Here is a 16,499-nt window from a genome sequence, read left to right on the forward strand (position 1 = left end):
GGAGGATTTATTACATATACGGAAGAGTATTAGGGACAGGCATGAATAAAAAAAGGTGGAGGAAGACATTTTATTCATTTTTGCTTCCTAAAAACAAAGTCAAAATGTTAAAGGACAATTCCGGTGCAAAATGAACCTAGGGGTTAATAACATATTTGTTCAGAGTCGACCGCAAACCGATGGTTAGCTGCTAACACTAGCCTTCCGGGCAGACCGTAAATCACTATTTCTACACCACTAACAAGGCTCAAAATATCACCACACTTCCACGGCAGCATAATGTGGGTCCCTACATGTAAACCTAAGCATTGAGAACTTTCTAAGTGTACAGACAGTTCATTAAAAAGATAGATTATAAAGAAAGTAACGTTCATGTTTACATGCGGGCGCCATCTTGGGAAAACAGTGATGATCAGTCGAGCTTGAGTTAACAGTTAACCCTAATCACTAGTTGAAACAAACAGTAGTTGAATTTGCAGCGCCACCACACCTTGATGGTCATGACAAGAATAGCATGTATAGTTATCTTTATTTAAGTAAATTAGGTTTAAATCAGCATCATGCATGAATGATATTTTTGCAATTTTACACATAATAATCCACGATGATCACAATGCACAAAACTGAAATTGCATGTCAAAATGACACATTGTCAATATGTTAGACCCCTCAAAATTTCACAAATCCCATTTTCAGGCACCCATGTCTTATTAAAGGGAGCCGAGCTCCCCCTGTAGTTCGCACCCTGAGTAGAACAACAAAGGTGGAAAGGAAACGTGACAAGTGGGACACAATGTCACACATAAGACCCGATCCCCGGTCTCCTGGGTGAAAGTCCTGTGTTTGACCCATCCTCCTCCCTGACCAACCTCCCTACGGCTTTCATACTACTTGCTAAGGCGTCAATTCACACACAATCTCAAGGTAAAGTAAGTCAATGGAGGCCAAACAGGGTTGATGAACACGCAAAAAAGCGAGTATGCATCTTTATAACACGCCAATATGGCATACATACACCACTTCATGAGATCAGCAGCACAAACTATTGATCTGACAAGTGAATCAACACAAACTGAACATCATGATTTTATGAAGGAGTATTTATTACATATGGAAGAGTATTAGGGCCAGGCATGAAGAAAACAGTAGAGGAAGACTTTTTATTTATTTTAGCTTCCTAAAAACAAAGTCAAAATGTTAAGAATTTTGCTGCTTTAATATCAACATTTCGAATTTAATCTCGAAATGGAAAGCAGAAAATCTTCCTCCTCTCATTTTTGTTACCTCATGTCTTGCTCCAATACTTTTCTGACATTACAGGACTGATTTAGTTTTAGAGAGGCATTCCTAATAATCTGCATTTAGATTTTAGTTGAAATCAGTTGTCACAAGTTACAATTAAAGATTACCTTTCTCGTGGAGTTTTCTTCTTCAGGTTTACAGACTTCAGGCAGTCTCAGATTCTCCGTAATGGTAACATATTTCTGGGAAAGCTCTTCTTAACTGCAGCTCTATCAATCAGTGACTGTTGCTGGAAAGCCATAAATTAAGAGCACTGCGTCACACTAACAATAATGTCTGTGGATTAAAAATGCTTTTACTTCCAAAATTGGAGATGTTTTCTGTCCTTTCATAGCGAGTTTTAGGGAAAGTTCTGCAGCTTTCAAACAAAATTACATTCTGTTTTTCTTCCTGAACAGCTGAGATTTAACTCAAATTGAAATTCAAAAGATTGAGGAAATCAAAATGGGCTGCTGGTATCTTTGATCCGAATCTTGTTTTACTGGGAACAAAGGTTTAAATTGGTTTTGCCAAAACACTTTATTAAGTCTGATAAGGAAAATGCCACAACCTTTGTTCTGATTGGTCTAAAGTCTTGAAATCTGGCACGGCCCTACTTTGGGGAAGAATCTAAGAGTACAACTTTGGAATGTTTTGATCACATTAAAAATCCTAATTTTATCAATAGTCAAAGTCAGGATTTTTTTTTTTAAGTGCTAAACACAGAAAAAAATGCTAACATTATGTTAAGGCTCTGACACACCAACCCGATGGCTGACCGTCGGCAGAAAAGGCAGAGAGCTCCCGTCTCTCAAAAAGTGCCTCAGAACACACCAAAGCGACGGCGACTTGAGCGTACGTTCTGCCCGTGCGCAAAATGTAATACGTCTCCATAACAGCAGGAATAGAACATCTATCTAGACCTGGTAAACACAGAGCTCACTATCGTCAATCATTGTTTTCATCAGAGAGCGTCGATAGTAGTCAAGAAGGATCGTTACGATGGCTAGTAATAAGAAGATGCTGGCATTGTCAGCTCTTGGGTTTCTTCTTGTGGAAGAAGCTCTGATTCGCTAGTCAAGGGCTAGAATTCCACGAATCAGATTGGTCCTTGAGTCCGAAAGTGAAGGCTGTCGGCTCCTCGGACGGACGACGGCATGGAAAACCAAACAGACTCGAGTCACCGACCTCGCCAGACTGTCCTATGGCCGATAATCGGGTTGGTGTGTGAGTGCCTTTAAATGTCTTCAATTCAATTCAATTCAATTCAATTTTATTTATAGTATCAAATCATAACAAGAGTTATCTCGAGACTTTACAGATAGAGTAGGTCTAGACCACACTATAATTTTCAAAGCCCCAACAATTCCAGTAATTCCCTCAAGAGCAAGCATTAGCAGTGGCTATTGCGACAGTGGCGAGAAGAAACTCCCTTTTAGGAAGAAACCTCGGCAGACCCAGACTCTTGGTAGGCGGTGTCTGACGGTGCCGGTTGGGGGGGTGATGAATAGTGGTGTAATAGTCACAATAAAGATAATGGAACAGTGACTACAATGGTAGTCGTAGTAGTTCATGTCATAGCCGGGCACAGCAGGGCGTTACAGGATGTAGCGTGGCACAGCAGAGCATGGGTGGACGCAGTGGACGCGGCAGGACTTAGCCGGACATTGCAGGGAATTGCAGAGCGTAGCCGGGTGTAGCCGGTCCACTGCGACAGCTGCACCCAAGACCCAGATGTTGGTGTCACCCTAATCCGAGGCGATGTTCTGGGCGAAGAAGAAACATAAGGACTCCGGGGAGTAAACTCCCCATAGCTATGTTAGTAACAAGCATTTCTGGGACAGGATGCACATAAAAGGAAACAAAAGAAAAGAGAGAGGAGAGAGCAGCTCATTGTGTCATAAGAAGGAAGGAACTTCCCCGGCAGTCTAGAATTATAGTAGCATATGATTTTTATGATGTGTTCAAATCTTTGATTTTCAAACTTGTTATGAGTTAACAGATACCAAAATACTTGATTGTGCTGCTTGAATTGTGCTTAGGCAAGACCAGAGAATGAAAGTTACGAATGTAACTACGGTTCTATGAATCCTGGATGACTGCCAGAGGCAGTGCTTAGCACTGAATATATTCCGTATCGCTCTTGCGCATGTCAAGTATTTTTATTTTACTTATGTTTATTTGTCATTGCAACTGTTTTTTGTGTATAATTCTTGATGTAAACTCGTCATCATTGAAAATGAGGAAAACCTTTATGCCCTTCAAGTATAAATAAAGGTTAAATACAAATCAACAAAGTCACTTGTGACCTCAGGGTGACCCTAAACAAGGTATTAAGTTCCGGTGTCATCCCCGAGCTCATTCCTACAGAATCTTCTCATGGGTTTACAAAAAGTATCTTACTCTTTAACTAAAAGGTCTATTTCTGTAGGGATCCTTTCCATAATGTTGTCAGACACTTAATAATAATATATATAATAATATTATATATACACTACCGGTCAAAAGTCTGGGGTCACTTATAAATTTCCATTCCACTCCATTCCAGACAGAATACCAGCTGAGATCAGTTGCATTGTTTTTTTAATCAGAACAGCAATTTTCAGATTACATTATGTGCTTACATAATTGCTAAAGGGTTCTCAAATGTTGTAGAAAGAAGTGGCTGAAGAAATGCTTGAAATCCATGTTTTTTGGTCTAAATGTTATACTCAAATTAAAAGTGGTACAGCTCCCATATACTTTGACACTCAGGGGTATGCCTGATATCATTGGAAAGAAAACATTCTCAAGTTTTTGTTACAAGTGTCAGGGCGATTCTAGGCCTTACTGACACAGAGTTACAGAGGCTAGAATGGAGTTGTTTTATTTCCGTCCAAGTCATACATCTGTAAAGTGATTAGAATACACTGCTGTAAACACATCTGACAGGTGACAGACGCCACAGGGCATTAGCCACATGTCTCAGCTTACTACAGAAACAATCCAGACACCAAAAGACTCAAAAAATGGATTTTATATGATTTCTTTCTACAGATATGTCTGAAGAAGCACCACACCACCGCCAACCTCCCTCGGTCTGGGCCTCCACACAAGATCTTGCCTCGTGGGGTGTCCCTGATCATGCGAACGGTGAGGAATCATCCCAAAACCACAAGGGGGGACTGACCACAGTTACAAAAGAAACGGTTGGTAACACACTACGCCGTCATGGATTGAAATCCTGCAGCGCACGCAAGGTCCCCCTGCTCAAGAAGAAACATGTACAGGCCCGCATGAAGTTCGCCATTCACCACCTGGACGACTCAGAAGAGGCCTGGAAGAAGGTGATGTGGTCAGATGAGACCAAAATAGAACTTTTTGGCCTCAACTCAACTCGTCGTGTTTGGAGGGCAAAGAACACCGAGTACAACCCAAAGAACACCATCCCCACCGTCAAGCATGGTGGTGGCAACATCATGCTTTGGGGGTGCTTTTCAGCCAAGGGGACGGGACAACTCCATCGTATTGAGGGGAGGATGGACGGGCCATGTATCGTGGAATTCTGGACCGACATCTCCTTCCCTCAGTGAGAGAGCTGAAGATGGGTCGAGGATGGGTGTTTCAACACGACAACGACCCTAAGCACACCGCCAAAGCAACAAAAGAGTGGCTGAAGAAGAAGCACATCAAGGTTCTGGAGTGGCCTAGCCAGTCTCCAGACCTGAATCCGATTGAAAATCTTTGGAGGGAGCTTAAAATTCGAGTTGCCAGGCGACAACCTCGGAACCTGAATAATTTGGAGGCTGTCTGCAGGGAGGGTGGGCCAACATCCCTGCCGAAATGTGCACAAACCTTGTCACCAACTATAAAAACCGTTTGACATCTGTGCTGGCCAATAATGGCTTTTCTACAAAATATTAACATGCTGTTTGTCCAGGGGTCAAATACTTGTTTTTCCTCATCAGATGGTTATCAATTTTAATAAATTCATATGATGTGATTTTCTGGAATTTTCTTTGGGATTCTGTCTTTCACTGTTAGAATGTACATATGATTAAAATTGTAGATTTTTGCATTCTTTGTAAGTGGGCAAACCTGCAAAATCAGCAAGGGGTCAAATACTTATTTCCCCCACTGTATATAACCTGGGGGATGTTGCAGTGCATGATGGGAGGTTCTTGTGTTAGTGTACAGAGACAATGAAAAAGTCATAATGTGAAAATAAATATGCCAAGAATCTTATTTTAAAGATAAAATGTGCCTTTAATGATAGACAGAGACATCAGGAAGACAGAGCAGACAGTTAGTGTGATCTTCAGACAGACAGAGAAACAGAAAATACAAAGATTTATAAAAACGTGATTTCAGAAGCGTGTTCAGTCCCTCTGCCCAGCGTTGCTACGGGATACGGGTCAGATATGCTAATGAAGGAGCTGGATGGACCAATCACACGGGCATCTGCAGCTGGGAGTACTCGTCCTGCCCCTCCTTCTCCTCCAGCTGAGGCTCGGCATCATCAGCGTCCAGCTGCAGGACAGAGGGCACAGGACATGAGGACACAGGACACAGGACATGAGGACATGAGGACATGAGGACATGAGGACACAGGACATGAGGACATAGGACATGAGGACACAGGAAACAGGACATGAGGACACAGGACAGACGAGAGAGGACATGAAGACACATGACAGACGACATGAGGACATGAGGACATGAGGACATGAGGACATGAGGACTTGAGGACATGAGGACACATGACAGACGACAGAGGACATGAGGACACATGACAGAGGACATGAGGACATGAGGAAACGAGGACACAGAAAACACAGGACACAGGACACACAGGGCACAGGACACCGGACAGGAGGACAAAATGACACAAGGACACAGGACACAAGGACACAGGACACAGAGGACACACAGGACACATAGGACACACAGGACACACAGGGCACACAGGATACACAGAACACAGGACACACTGGACACACTGGGCACTGGACACAGGAAACGGGACACACAGGACACAGGACACAGAGGACACACAGGACACACAGAGGACACAGGACACACAGGACACAGGACACACAGAACACAGGACACACAGGGCGTTGCTGTGTCCATTTCTTACACTGTCTATGATTGTGCCTAATGTGTTTCATCTTGTGTTCCAGATGAACTTAGTGGTTTTCCAGAGCCGAAGTTGGTGTGTGGACAGGATCACCTGCGTCTGACAGTCCAGAAGAGGCTGTTGGAGGAACGAGGGCTGAACCCCTCCTCCGCTCACCTGATCGACCCGCGCTGCCACCAGCAGGTCGACCAGCAGGAGGCGATGTGGTACCTGGTGCAGCGAAGGAAGGGTATCTGTGGAAACGTGGTAGAGGTGAGTTTGGTTAGACGTCTCAGAATGTCCACCATATCTGGCCCAGTTCATATCTGGATATTTAAAGGACAATTCCTGCGCAAAATGAACCTAGTGGTTAATAACATATGTGCACCAAGTCGACCGTTCTCTGGGATCTGTTTTCATGATAATCAAATGTGTCTCTAGGTTGAAACAAGCTACTGCAAACCGGTGATTAGCTGCTCACGCTAGCCTTCAGGGAAGAGGGTAAAGTAAAAAGAAATCTCTATTTCTACACCAGTAACAAGGCTCAAATAGCACCACACTTCAACGGTAGCACAATGAGGGTCCCTACATGTAAACTGAAGCATTGAGAACTTTGTAAGTGCACATACAGTTTATTAAAAAGATAGTTTATAAAGACAGTACCTTCACGTATACAGGCAGGCGCCATCTTGGGAAAACAGTAATGAGCAGTCGAATGATAAATGCCGTACAAACAGTAACCATTAACTTATCTCAAATAAAAGAAAATATCTTTTTAATAAACTCTCTGTACACTTACAAAGTTCTCAATGCTTGTGTTTACATGTTGGGGCCCTCATTATGCTACTATGGAAGTGTGGTGATATTTTGAGCCTTGTTAGTGGTGTAGAAATAGAGATTTCTTTTTACTTTACCCTCTCCCCGAAACTAGCATTATAAGCTAATCAGCGATTTCGGTGCACATATGTTATTAACCACTAGTTTCATTTTGCGCCGGAATTGTCCTTTAAATATCAAGATATGAACTGGATCAGATATGGTGGACATCCTGAGACGTCTAACCAAACTCACCTCTACCATGTTTCCACAGATACCCTTCCTTCGCTGCACCAGGTACCACATCGCCTCCTGCTGGTCGACCTGCTGGTTCCTCCAACAGCCTCTTCTGGACTGTCAGACGCAGGTGATCCTGTCCACACACCAACTCCGGCTCTGGAAAACCACTAAGATCATCTGAAACACAAGATGAAACACATTAGGCACAATCCTAGACAGTGAAAGAAATGGACACATCAACGCCGTGGACTTCGATGGAGACCAGTGAAGTCACTTTTCCGGTGAGCGTTGCTGCGCAGAAATCTCAATCATTCCCAATCTTACAGAGACAGAGAGCGTGTTGCCTGCGAGCTTCTCCTGACTATACAGCAATTTATCTACTGTGCAACAGAAAGCTGCGTGGTTATGACAGAATCGTTAGCCTATTTTTACAAAAACATCTGCTACGGACCCATAACGTGAAGTACAAGGTAATGGAGCCTTTTATACGTTTTCGTGTTTCTTTAGAAATAAACAATGAACAATAAGTACAAAGGAAGCTAGTGTAACTGGACTGTTTTCTACTGAACTTCACATTTGACACAACCAGTGGTGTAGTCTACGTGACACGCAGATGTACGGAGTATACCCAGTAAGAAAAGTCAAGGATTTCAGTGTACCCACTTACAAAAACGCCAGGATACTGTTACGTAATGATAATTGGAAAGCAAATTTAAACTCCACTCTCTCAGTGTTTTGGTAAGCCTGCTCCTGAAGCTATACTGTTGCTTAAGATGACTCTGCAGCTGATGTTAATGTTACAGAAACTACAGGAAATGAGCCAGATGAGGCTGATGCTTTAGGCCGTAACGTTATAAAAAAAACATGGGGTTGTCGCTCTGGGATGGGCAAGTCTAATGCTGGGAGGGAAAACATGACAGTATACTCACTGCAAAAACCTAGACTACACCACTGGACACAACTAAATGTCACTAACCAGAACAGATGACTCCAGCATCTTCACCATGGCCACAGTTATGAGTGCCAAACCCTGGATGTCGACATTCTGATAGCAAAGACTCGCTGCCTGTACAGGCAACATCATCCATCCAGATCTGTCCGGTGCCTTGTCCAAAGGAGGCAGAACTAGTTGCATACTGGACGGGGCCACATCTCAGCTGTCGGCAGACCACCCTGGCGTCGTCTATGTCCCAATCATCATCACAAACTGTTCCCCACTGGTTGTTATGGAGGATCTCCACTCTACCAGAGCATGGTGTGTTACCATTAACCAACCTCACCGTCGCTGCTACACATTAAAACAAAGACAGAGCAACGGTGAACAGATTGTCCCCGTGAAAACCAACACAGTCTCATTCCATCACATTACATTACATGTCATTTAGCTGATGCTTTTATCCAAAGCGACTTCCAATTAAGTGCGTTCAACCCTGAACGTGCAAACTCCAGACAATAAGTAGTAAGTGCAAGTACATTAGCTTTAAATAAGCAAAACTACAATGAGCCATATGAAAGTGCAGCTTCAAGAAAAAAATATATATAATTATTTATATATAGTATTTTTTTTTCATTCATATTTATCTGAGGTGCAGTTGGAAGAGATGTGTTTTTAGCCTTCGGCGGAAGACGTATAGGCTTTCTGCCATCCTGATGTCAATAGGGAGCTCATTCCACCATTTGAAAGCCAGAACTGTAAACAGCAGGCATTTTGGGTATTCGATAGTTTAGAGAGGCAAAGTCCCTCCCCTTCCAGTGGATCACCATGGGACTTTATTTCAGTAATAATATGTCTGGTAGTGAATGGAGAGATATAAATAATGTATTGATCCCATTTAAATTGAACCATACATGGATGATGTTTTTCAGTTTAAAAGATAATTTACCAAGTGAAGAAATGACTAGCACTTGTTTGTCCAATCATATTAGTCTGGTTGGTTATGTGTGCATTTGTGTTCTAAGTTCTACTTAATGTTCACAGTTTTGTGAACAACAAGTAGAAAAGGAGGCTAGTGTAACTGGACTGTTTTCTACTGAACTTCACATTTGACACAACTAAATGTCACTAACCAGAACAGATGACTCCAGCATCTTCACCATGTTGGCAGTTATGAGTGCCAAACCCTCGATGTTGACATTCTGATAAAAAAGACTCGCTGCCTGTACAGGCAACATCATCCATCCAGATCTGTCCGGTGCCTGGTCCAAAGGAGGCAGAACTAGTTGCCGACTGGACGGGGCCACATCTCAGCTGTCGGCAGACCACCTTGGCATCGTTTACATCCCAACCATCATCACACACTGTTCCCCACTGGTTGTTATGGAGGATCTCCACTCTACCAGAGCATGGTGTGTTACCATTCACCAACCTCAGCTGTGATTTCGGAGCTACACATTAAAACAGTTAAAAACAGAGTGACAGTGAACAGATTGTCCCCACAGATAACGTGAAAACCAACACAGTCTCACTCCATTACATTGACAGCCATAATATATATATATATATATATATATGGTTGTCAAACGCTAATTTTTTTTTTTTTTAAATCACTGAATATATATAGTTAATCGCGATTAATCCCATGTTTTATCAGATGATTCAAATTCTATTATTTTGCATTTCAGAACAGTTTTTAAGTACATATTAACAATGGAAAGCACTTCTTACCAGTGTATCTTGATTGTGAATTAAATGAATGCAAAGAAAGTGACTTTATGAAATTGACTTTAAGATGTGTATTTGTTTATTATTTATTTATTTATTTACTTACTGTAAACAAAAAAAAAAACTGTGTGAATCTAGTCACACATTTGAATCTAGAATCAATAATAGGGTTGGGTATTGTTTGGTTTGGATACGGGGCTAAAGTGGTACTTTATAAAGGGTACCGGTGCCTTAACAGTACTAAACAGTCGGCGACATTAAAGAATGGCTTGTTTATTGCTAAGGCCATATGGTCAAAATGAAATGATTTAATAATAATGTAATAACTATAATAATAACCTATTTCACTAGTAAATAGCTGTTGAACGACAAAAACAACCACCAGATGGGAAAAGGGCATTTAACAATAACTTTGAATGCACCACGAGTCTGTAGGTTATCAGTTTTGTTGAACGCACCGTCTGTGTTTTTTTCCGACAACGGCAGCTGCAGATTGTTACATGCCGGTGTTGGAGTCCTCTACAGTGAAATACCGACAAACTTTACACCGTCTAGCGTTAGCTGTCAGTATTTTTACCATGTTTAATCCAGCTACTAGCGAACGGTAGGCTAATGTTACCGGCTGTCAGGTGTATTATGTTAACTAGCGTGGCGTGCAGCGATGCTCCTGTTGCCTCTAACGTCTGTTTTGGAGCATCAGAGAGAAGCGCAGACATATCAGTGGCACCGGAAAGAGGCAGCGAAATCCCGCGTTGCTATTCGGTCTGGTAGATACCGGTCGTTAAGGCACCGGTGCCGTATAAGCACCGGATTTGGTACCCAACCCTGTCAACCCGTCCGGGAGTTTTGGAAAATAAAAAGCACCATTCAGAATTGTGTTGCTGCTGTCTTTCTCCATCATGCCTGCAGCCTGCAGCAGCAGGATGTGTTACGAAGAAAGTATGGCAAAGTGCGGCAAAGGGTCAAAATAGTAGCCTGTTAGGCACAACGCGCCGAGTAAAGTGAAAATAAATTAATAAATGGCAGTATGTGTATTTAATGCGATCAAAAAAAAAATGTATGCTCAGCCCTTAATCACATTGCGATTAACGCGTTAATGCTGACAGCCTTAATATATATATATATATATATATATATATATATATATATATATATATATATATATATATATATATATATATATATATATACTCACCTTAATGATTATTAGGAACACCTCTAAGATTTCTCATTAATGCAATTATCTAATCAACCAATCACATGGCAGCTGCTTCAATGCATTTAGGGGTGTGGTCCAGGTCTAGACAATCTCCTGAACTCCAAACTGAATGTCAGAATGGGAGCGAAAGGTGATCTAAGCAACTTTGAGTGCGGCATGGTTGTTGGTGCCAGACGGGCTGGTCTGAGTATTTCCCAATCTGCTCAGTTACTGGGATTCTCACCCACAACCATTTCTAGTGTTTACAAAGAATGGTCTGAAAAAGAAAAACATCCACTATGCAGCAGTCCTCTGAGCGAAAATGCCTTGTTGATGCTAGAGGTCAGAGGAGAATGGGCCGACTGATTCCAGCTGATAGAAGATCAACTTTGACTCAAATAACCACTCATTAAACCAAGGTATGCAGTAAAGCATTTGTGAAGCCACAACATGCACAACCTTGAGGAGGATGGGCTACACCAGCAGAAGACCCCACCGGGGACCACTCATCTCCACTAAAAATAGGAAAAAGGGGCTACCATTTGCACAAGTTCACCAAAATTGGACAGTTGAAGACATTCAGATGGTAGAGTCAAAATTTGGCATAAACAGAAAGAGAACATGGATCCGTCATGCCTTGTTACCACTGTACAGGCTGGTGGTGGTGGTGTAATGGTGTGTGGAGGTTTTCTTGGCACACTTTAGGCCCCTTAGTACCAATTGGGCATCATTTAAATGCCACAGCCTACCTGAGCATTGTTTCTGACCATGTCCATCCCTTTATGACCACCATGGACCCATCCTCTGATGGCTACTTCCTGCAGGATAATGCACCATGTCACAAAGCTTGAATCATCTCAAATTGGTTTTTGAACATGACAAAAGTTCACTGTACTAAAATGGCCCCCACAGTCACCAGATCTCAACCCAATAGAACATCTTTGGGATGTGGTGGAACAGGAGCTTCGTACCCTGGATGTGAATCCCACAAATCTCCATCAACTGCAAGATGCTATCCAATCATTATGGGCCAACATTTCTAAAGAATGCTTCCAGCACCTTGTTGAATCAATGCCACGAAGAATTAAGGAAGTTCTGAAGGCTTAAAGGGGGTCAAACACGGTTTTAGCAGGGTGTTCCTAATAATCCTTTAGGTGAGTGTATCTTATTTTTTATACAGAGTATACCCACTAGGAAAGGTCAAGGATTTCATTATACCCACTTACAAAAACGCCAGGATACCATTACGTAACGATTATTGATTTGTGAAAGAACTTTCACACTTACATTCATAAATTCACCGTCTGTGTTGCAAGTCACATAGGAACAACAACACTGCACAAATTTGAACTTTACTAATGTGAATCACTAAAGTAGCTAGATATATGAAACGAAAGCAAATTTAAACTCCACTCTCTCAGTGTTTTGGTAAGCCTGCTCCTGAAGCTATACTGTTGCTTCAGATGACTCTGCAGCAGACGTTAACATTACAGAAACTACAGAAAATGAGCCAGATGAGGCGGATGCTTTTGTGTAACGTTACAAAAAACCCTATGGAGTTGTCGCTCTGGGATGGGCAAGTCTAATGCTGGGAGGGAAAACATGACAGTATACTCACTGCAAAAACTTAGACTACACCACTGGACACAACTAAATGTCACTAACCAGAACAGATGACTCCAGCATCTTCACCATGTTGGCAGTTATGAGTGCCAAACCCTGGATGTCGACATTCTGATAGCAAAGACTCGCTGCCTGTACAGGCAACATCATCCATCCAGATCTGTCCGGTGCCTGGTCCAAAGGAGGCAGAACTAGTTGCCGACTGGACGGGGCCACATCTCAGTTGTTGGCAGACCACTTTGGCGTCATTTATGTCCCAACCATCATCACACACTGTTCCCCACTGGTTGTTATGGAGGATCTCCACTCTACCAGAGCATGGTGTGTTACCATTAACCAACCTCACCGTCGGAGCTACACATTAAAACAATTAAAGACAGAGCAACAGTGAACAGATTGTCCCCACAGATAACGTCAAAACCAACACAGTCTCACTTCATAACATTACATTACATTACATGTCATGTCATTTAGCTGAGGCTTTTACCAATTAAGTGCGTTGAACCCTGAAGGTACAATCTCCAGACAATAAGTAGTAAGTGCAAGTACATTAGCTTTAAATAAGCGAAACTACAAAGAGCCATATGAAAGTGCAGCTTAAATAAAATATATATATATATATATATATATATATATATATATGTATTTTTTTTTTTCCTTCATATTTATCCGAGGTGTAGTCGGAAGAGATGTGTTTTTAGCCATCGGCGGAAGATGTGTAGGCTTTCTGCCGTCCTAATGTCAATAGGGAGCGCAAACAGCAGGCATTTGATAATTTAGAGAGGCAAAGTCCCTCCCCTTCTGGAGGATTACCACGGGACTTTATTTTAGTAATAATATGTCTGGTAGTGAATGGGGAGAGATAAATAATGTTTTGATCCTGTTTAAATTGAACCATACACAAATGTTTGTCAGTTTAAAACAGGGTTGTCAAACTCAGTTTCCCAGAGGACCACATTGGAAAATAAGAGTCACATCAAGGGCCAGACATTTAGAGTTTATTGACATGCATTTATTTTGAAAAAGTCAAATATCTTTGACTGTATTATTGCCTGTCTTATAAAGTCTCCTCCCTTACAGTTTGGTTGACATAAAGCCATAAAAAAGTCAGCAAAAAAGTTCCTTAGCCATCATAGATAAAAGGCAAAAACTACTTAAAAAATGGGGGGAAATAAATTGCCAAAAGCATCGGCAACAAAAACTAGGTGGGCTGAAATTTATTGTGAATCTAAATTGATATTTTCGGATCAAAATCTGATAGGGGTTTGACACGTGGTTTAAAAGATAATTTACCAAGTGAAGAAATGACTAGCACTTGTTTGTCCAATCATATTAGTCTGGTTGGTTATGTGTGCATTTGTGTTCTAAGTTCTACTTGTCGTTCACAGTTTTGTGAACGACAAGTAGAGAAGGATGCTAGTGTAACTGGACTGTTTTCTACTGAACTTCACATTTGACACACAACTAAATGTCACTAACCAGAACAGACGACTCCAGCATCTTCACCATGGCCACAGTTATGAGTGCCAAACCCTCGATGTTGACATTCTGATAAAAAAGACTCGCTGCCTGTACAGGCAACATCATCCATCCAGATCTGTCCGGTGCCTGGTCCAAAGGAGGCAGAACTAGTTGCCGACTGGACGGGGCCACATCTCAGCTGTCGGCAGACCACCTTGGCATCGTTTACATCCCAACCATCATCACACACTGTTCCCCACTGGTTGTTATGGAGGATCTCCACTCTACCAGAGCATGGTGTGTTACCATTCACCAACCTCAGCTGTGATTTCGGAGCTACACATTAAAACAGTTAAAAACAGAGTGACAGTGAACAGATTGTCCCCACAGATAACGTGAAAACCAACACAGTCTCACTCCATTACATTGACAGCCATAATATATATATATATATATATATATATGGTTGTCAAACGCTAATTTTTTTTTTTAAATCACTGAATATATATAGTTAATCGCGATTAATCCCATGTTTTATCAGATGATTCAAATTCTATTATTTTGCATTTCAGAACAGTTTTTAAGTACATATTAACAATGGAAAGCACTTCTTACCAGTGTATCTTGATTGTGAATTAAATGAATGCAAAGAAAGTGACTTTATGAAATTGACTTTAAGATGTGTATTTGTTTATTATTTATTTATTTATTTACTTACTGTAAACAAAAAAAAAACTGTGTGAATCTAGTCACACATTTGAATCTAGAATCAATAATAGGGTTGGGTATTGTTTGGTTTGGATACCGGGGCTAAAGTGGTACTTTATAAAGGGTACCGGTGCCTTAACAGTACTAAACAGTCGGCGACATTAAAGAATGGCTTGTTTATTGCTAAGGCCATATGGTCAAAATGAAATGATTTAATAATAATGTAATAACTATAATAATAACCTATTTCACTAGTAAATAGCTGTTGAACGACAAAAACAACCACCAGATGGGAAAAGGGCATTTAACAATAACTTTGAATGCACCACGAGTCTGTAGGTTATCAGTTTTGTTGAACGCACCGTCTGTGTTTTTCCGACAACGGCAGCTGCAGATTGTTACATGCCGGTGTTGGAGTCCTCTACAGTGAAATACCGACAAACTTTACACCGTCTAGCGTTAGCTGTCAGTATTTTTACCATGTTTAATCCAGCTACTAGCGAACGGTAGGCTAATGTTACCGGCTGTCAGGTGTATTATGTTAACTAGCGTGACGTGCAGCGATGCTCCTGTTGCCTCTAACGTCTGTTTTGGAGCATCAGAGAGAAGCGCAGACATATCAGTGGCACCGGAAAGAGGCAGCGAAATCCGCGTTGCTATTCGGTCTGGTAGATACCGGTCGTTAAGGCACCGGTGCCGTATAAGCACCGGATTTCGGTACCCAACCCTGTCAACCCGTCCGGGAGTTTTGGAAAATAAAAAGCACCATTCAGAATTGTGTTGCTGCTGTCTTTCTCCATCATGCCTGCAGCCTGCAGCAGCAGGATGTGTTACGAGAAAGTATGGCAAAGTGCGGCAAAGGGTCAAAATAGTAGCCTGTTAGGCACAACGCGACGCCGAGTAAAGTGAAAATAAATTAATAAATGGCAGTATGTATTTAATGCGATCAAAAAAAATGTATGCTCAGCCCTTAATCACATTGCGATTAACGCGTTAATGCTGACAGCCTTAATATATGTATATATATATATATATATATATATATATATATATATATATATATATATATATATATATATACTCACCTTAATGATTATTAGGAACACCTCTAAGATTTCTCATTAATGCAATTATCTAATCAACCAATCACATGGCAGCTGCTTCAATGCATTTAGGGGTGTGGTCCAGGTCTAGACAATCTCCTGAACTCCAAACTGAATGTCAGAATGGGAACGAAAGGTGATCTAAGCAACTTTGAGTGCGGCATGGTTGTTGGTGCCAGACGGGCTGGTCTGAGTATTTCCCAATCTGCTCAGTTACTGGGATTCTCACCCACAACCATTTCTAGTGTTTACAAAGAATGGTCTGAAAAAGGAAAAACATCCACTATGCAGCAGTCCTCTGAGCGAAAA

General features: G+C 41.6%; 1 protein-coding gene across 1 annotated transcript; it reads right to left on the minus strand.

Annotated features, from left to right (window-relative positions):
- Positions 1–5,709: 5,709 nt before the first annotated feature.
- On the minus strand, positions 5,710–12,990 carry LOC114566061 (scavenger receptor cysteine-rich domain-containing group B protein-like). The gene is given in 7 exon segments (XM_028594398.1): positions 5,710–5,790; positions 6,234–6,266; positions 6,494–6,633; positions 7,451–7,612; positions 8,412–8,723; positions 9,467–9,806; positions 12,961–12,990. Coding segments are annotated over 7 exon segments (1,098 nt in total).
- Positions 12,991–16,499: the final 3,509 nt, after the last annotated feature.

This window comes from Perca flavescens, chromosome 12 (genome assembly GCF_004354835.1).
Source record: "Perca flavescens isolate YP-PL-M2 chromosome 12, PFLA_1.0, whole genome shotgun sequence".
Taxonomy (NCBI): domain Eukaryota; kingdom Metazoa; phylum Chordata; class Actinopteri; order Perciformes; family Percidae; genus Perca; species Perca flavescens.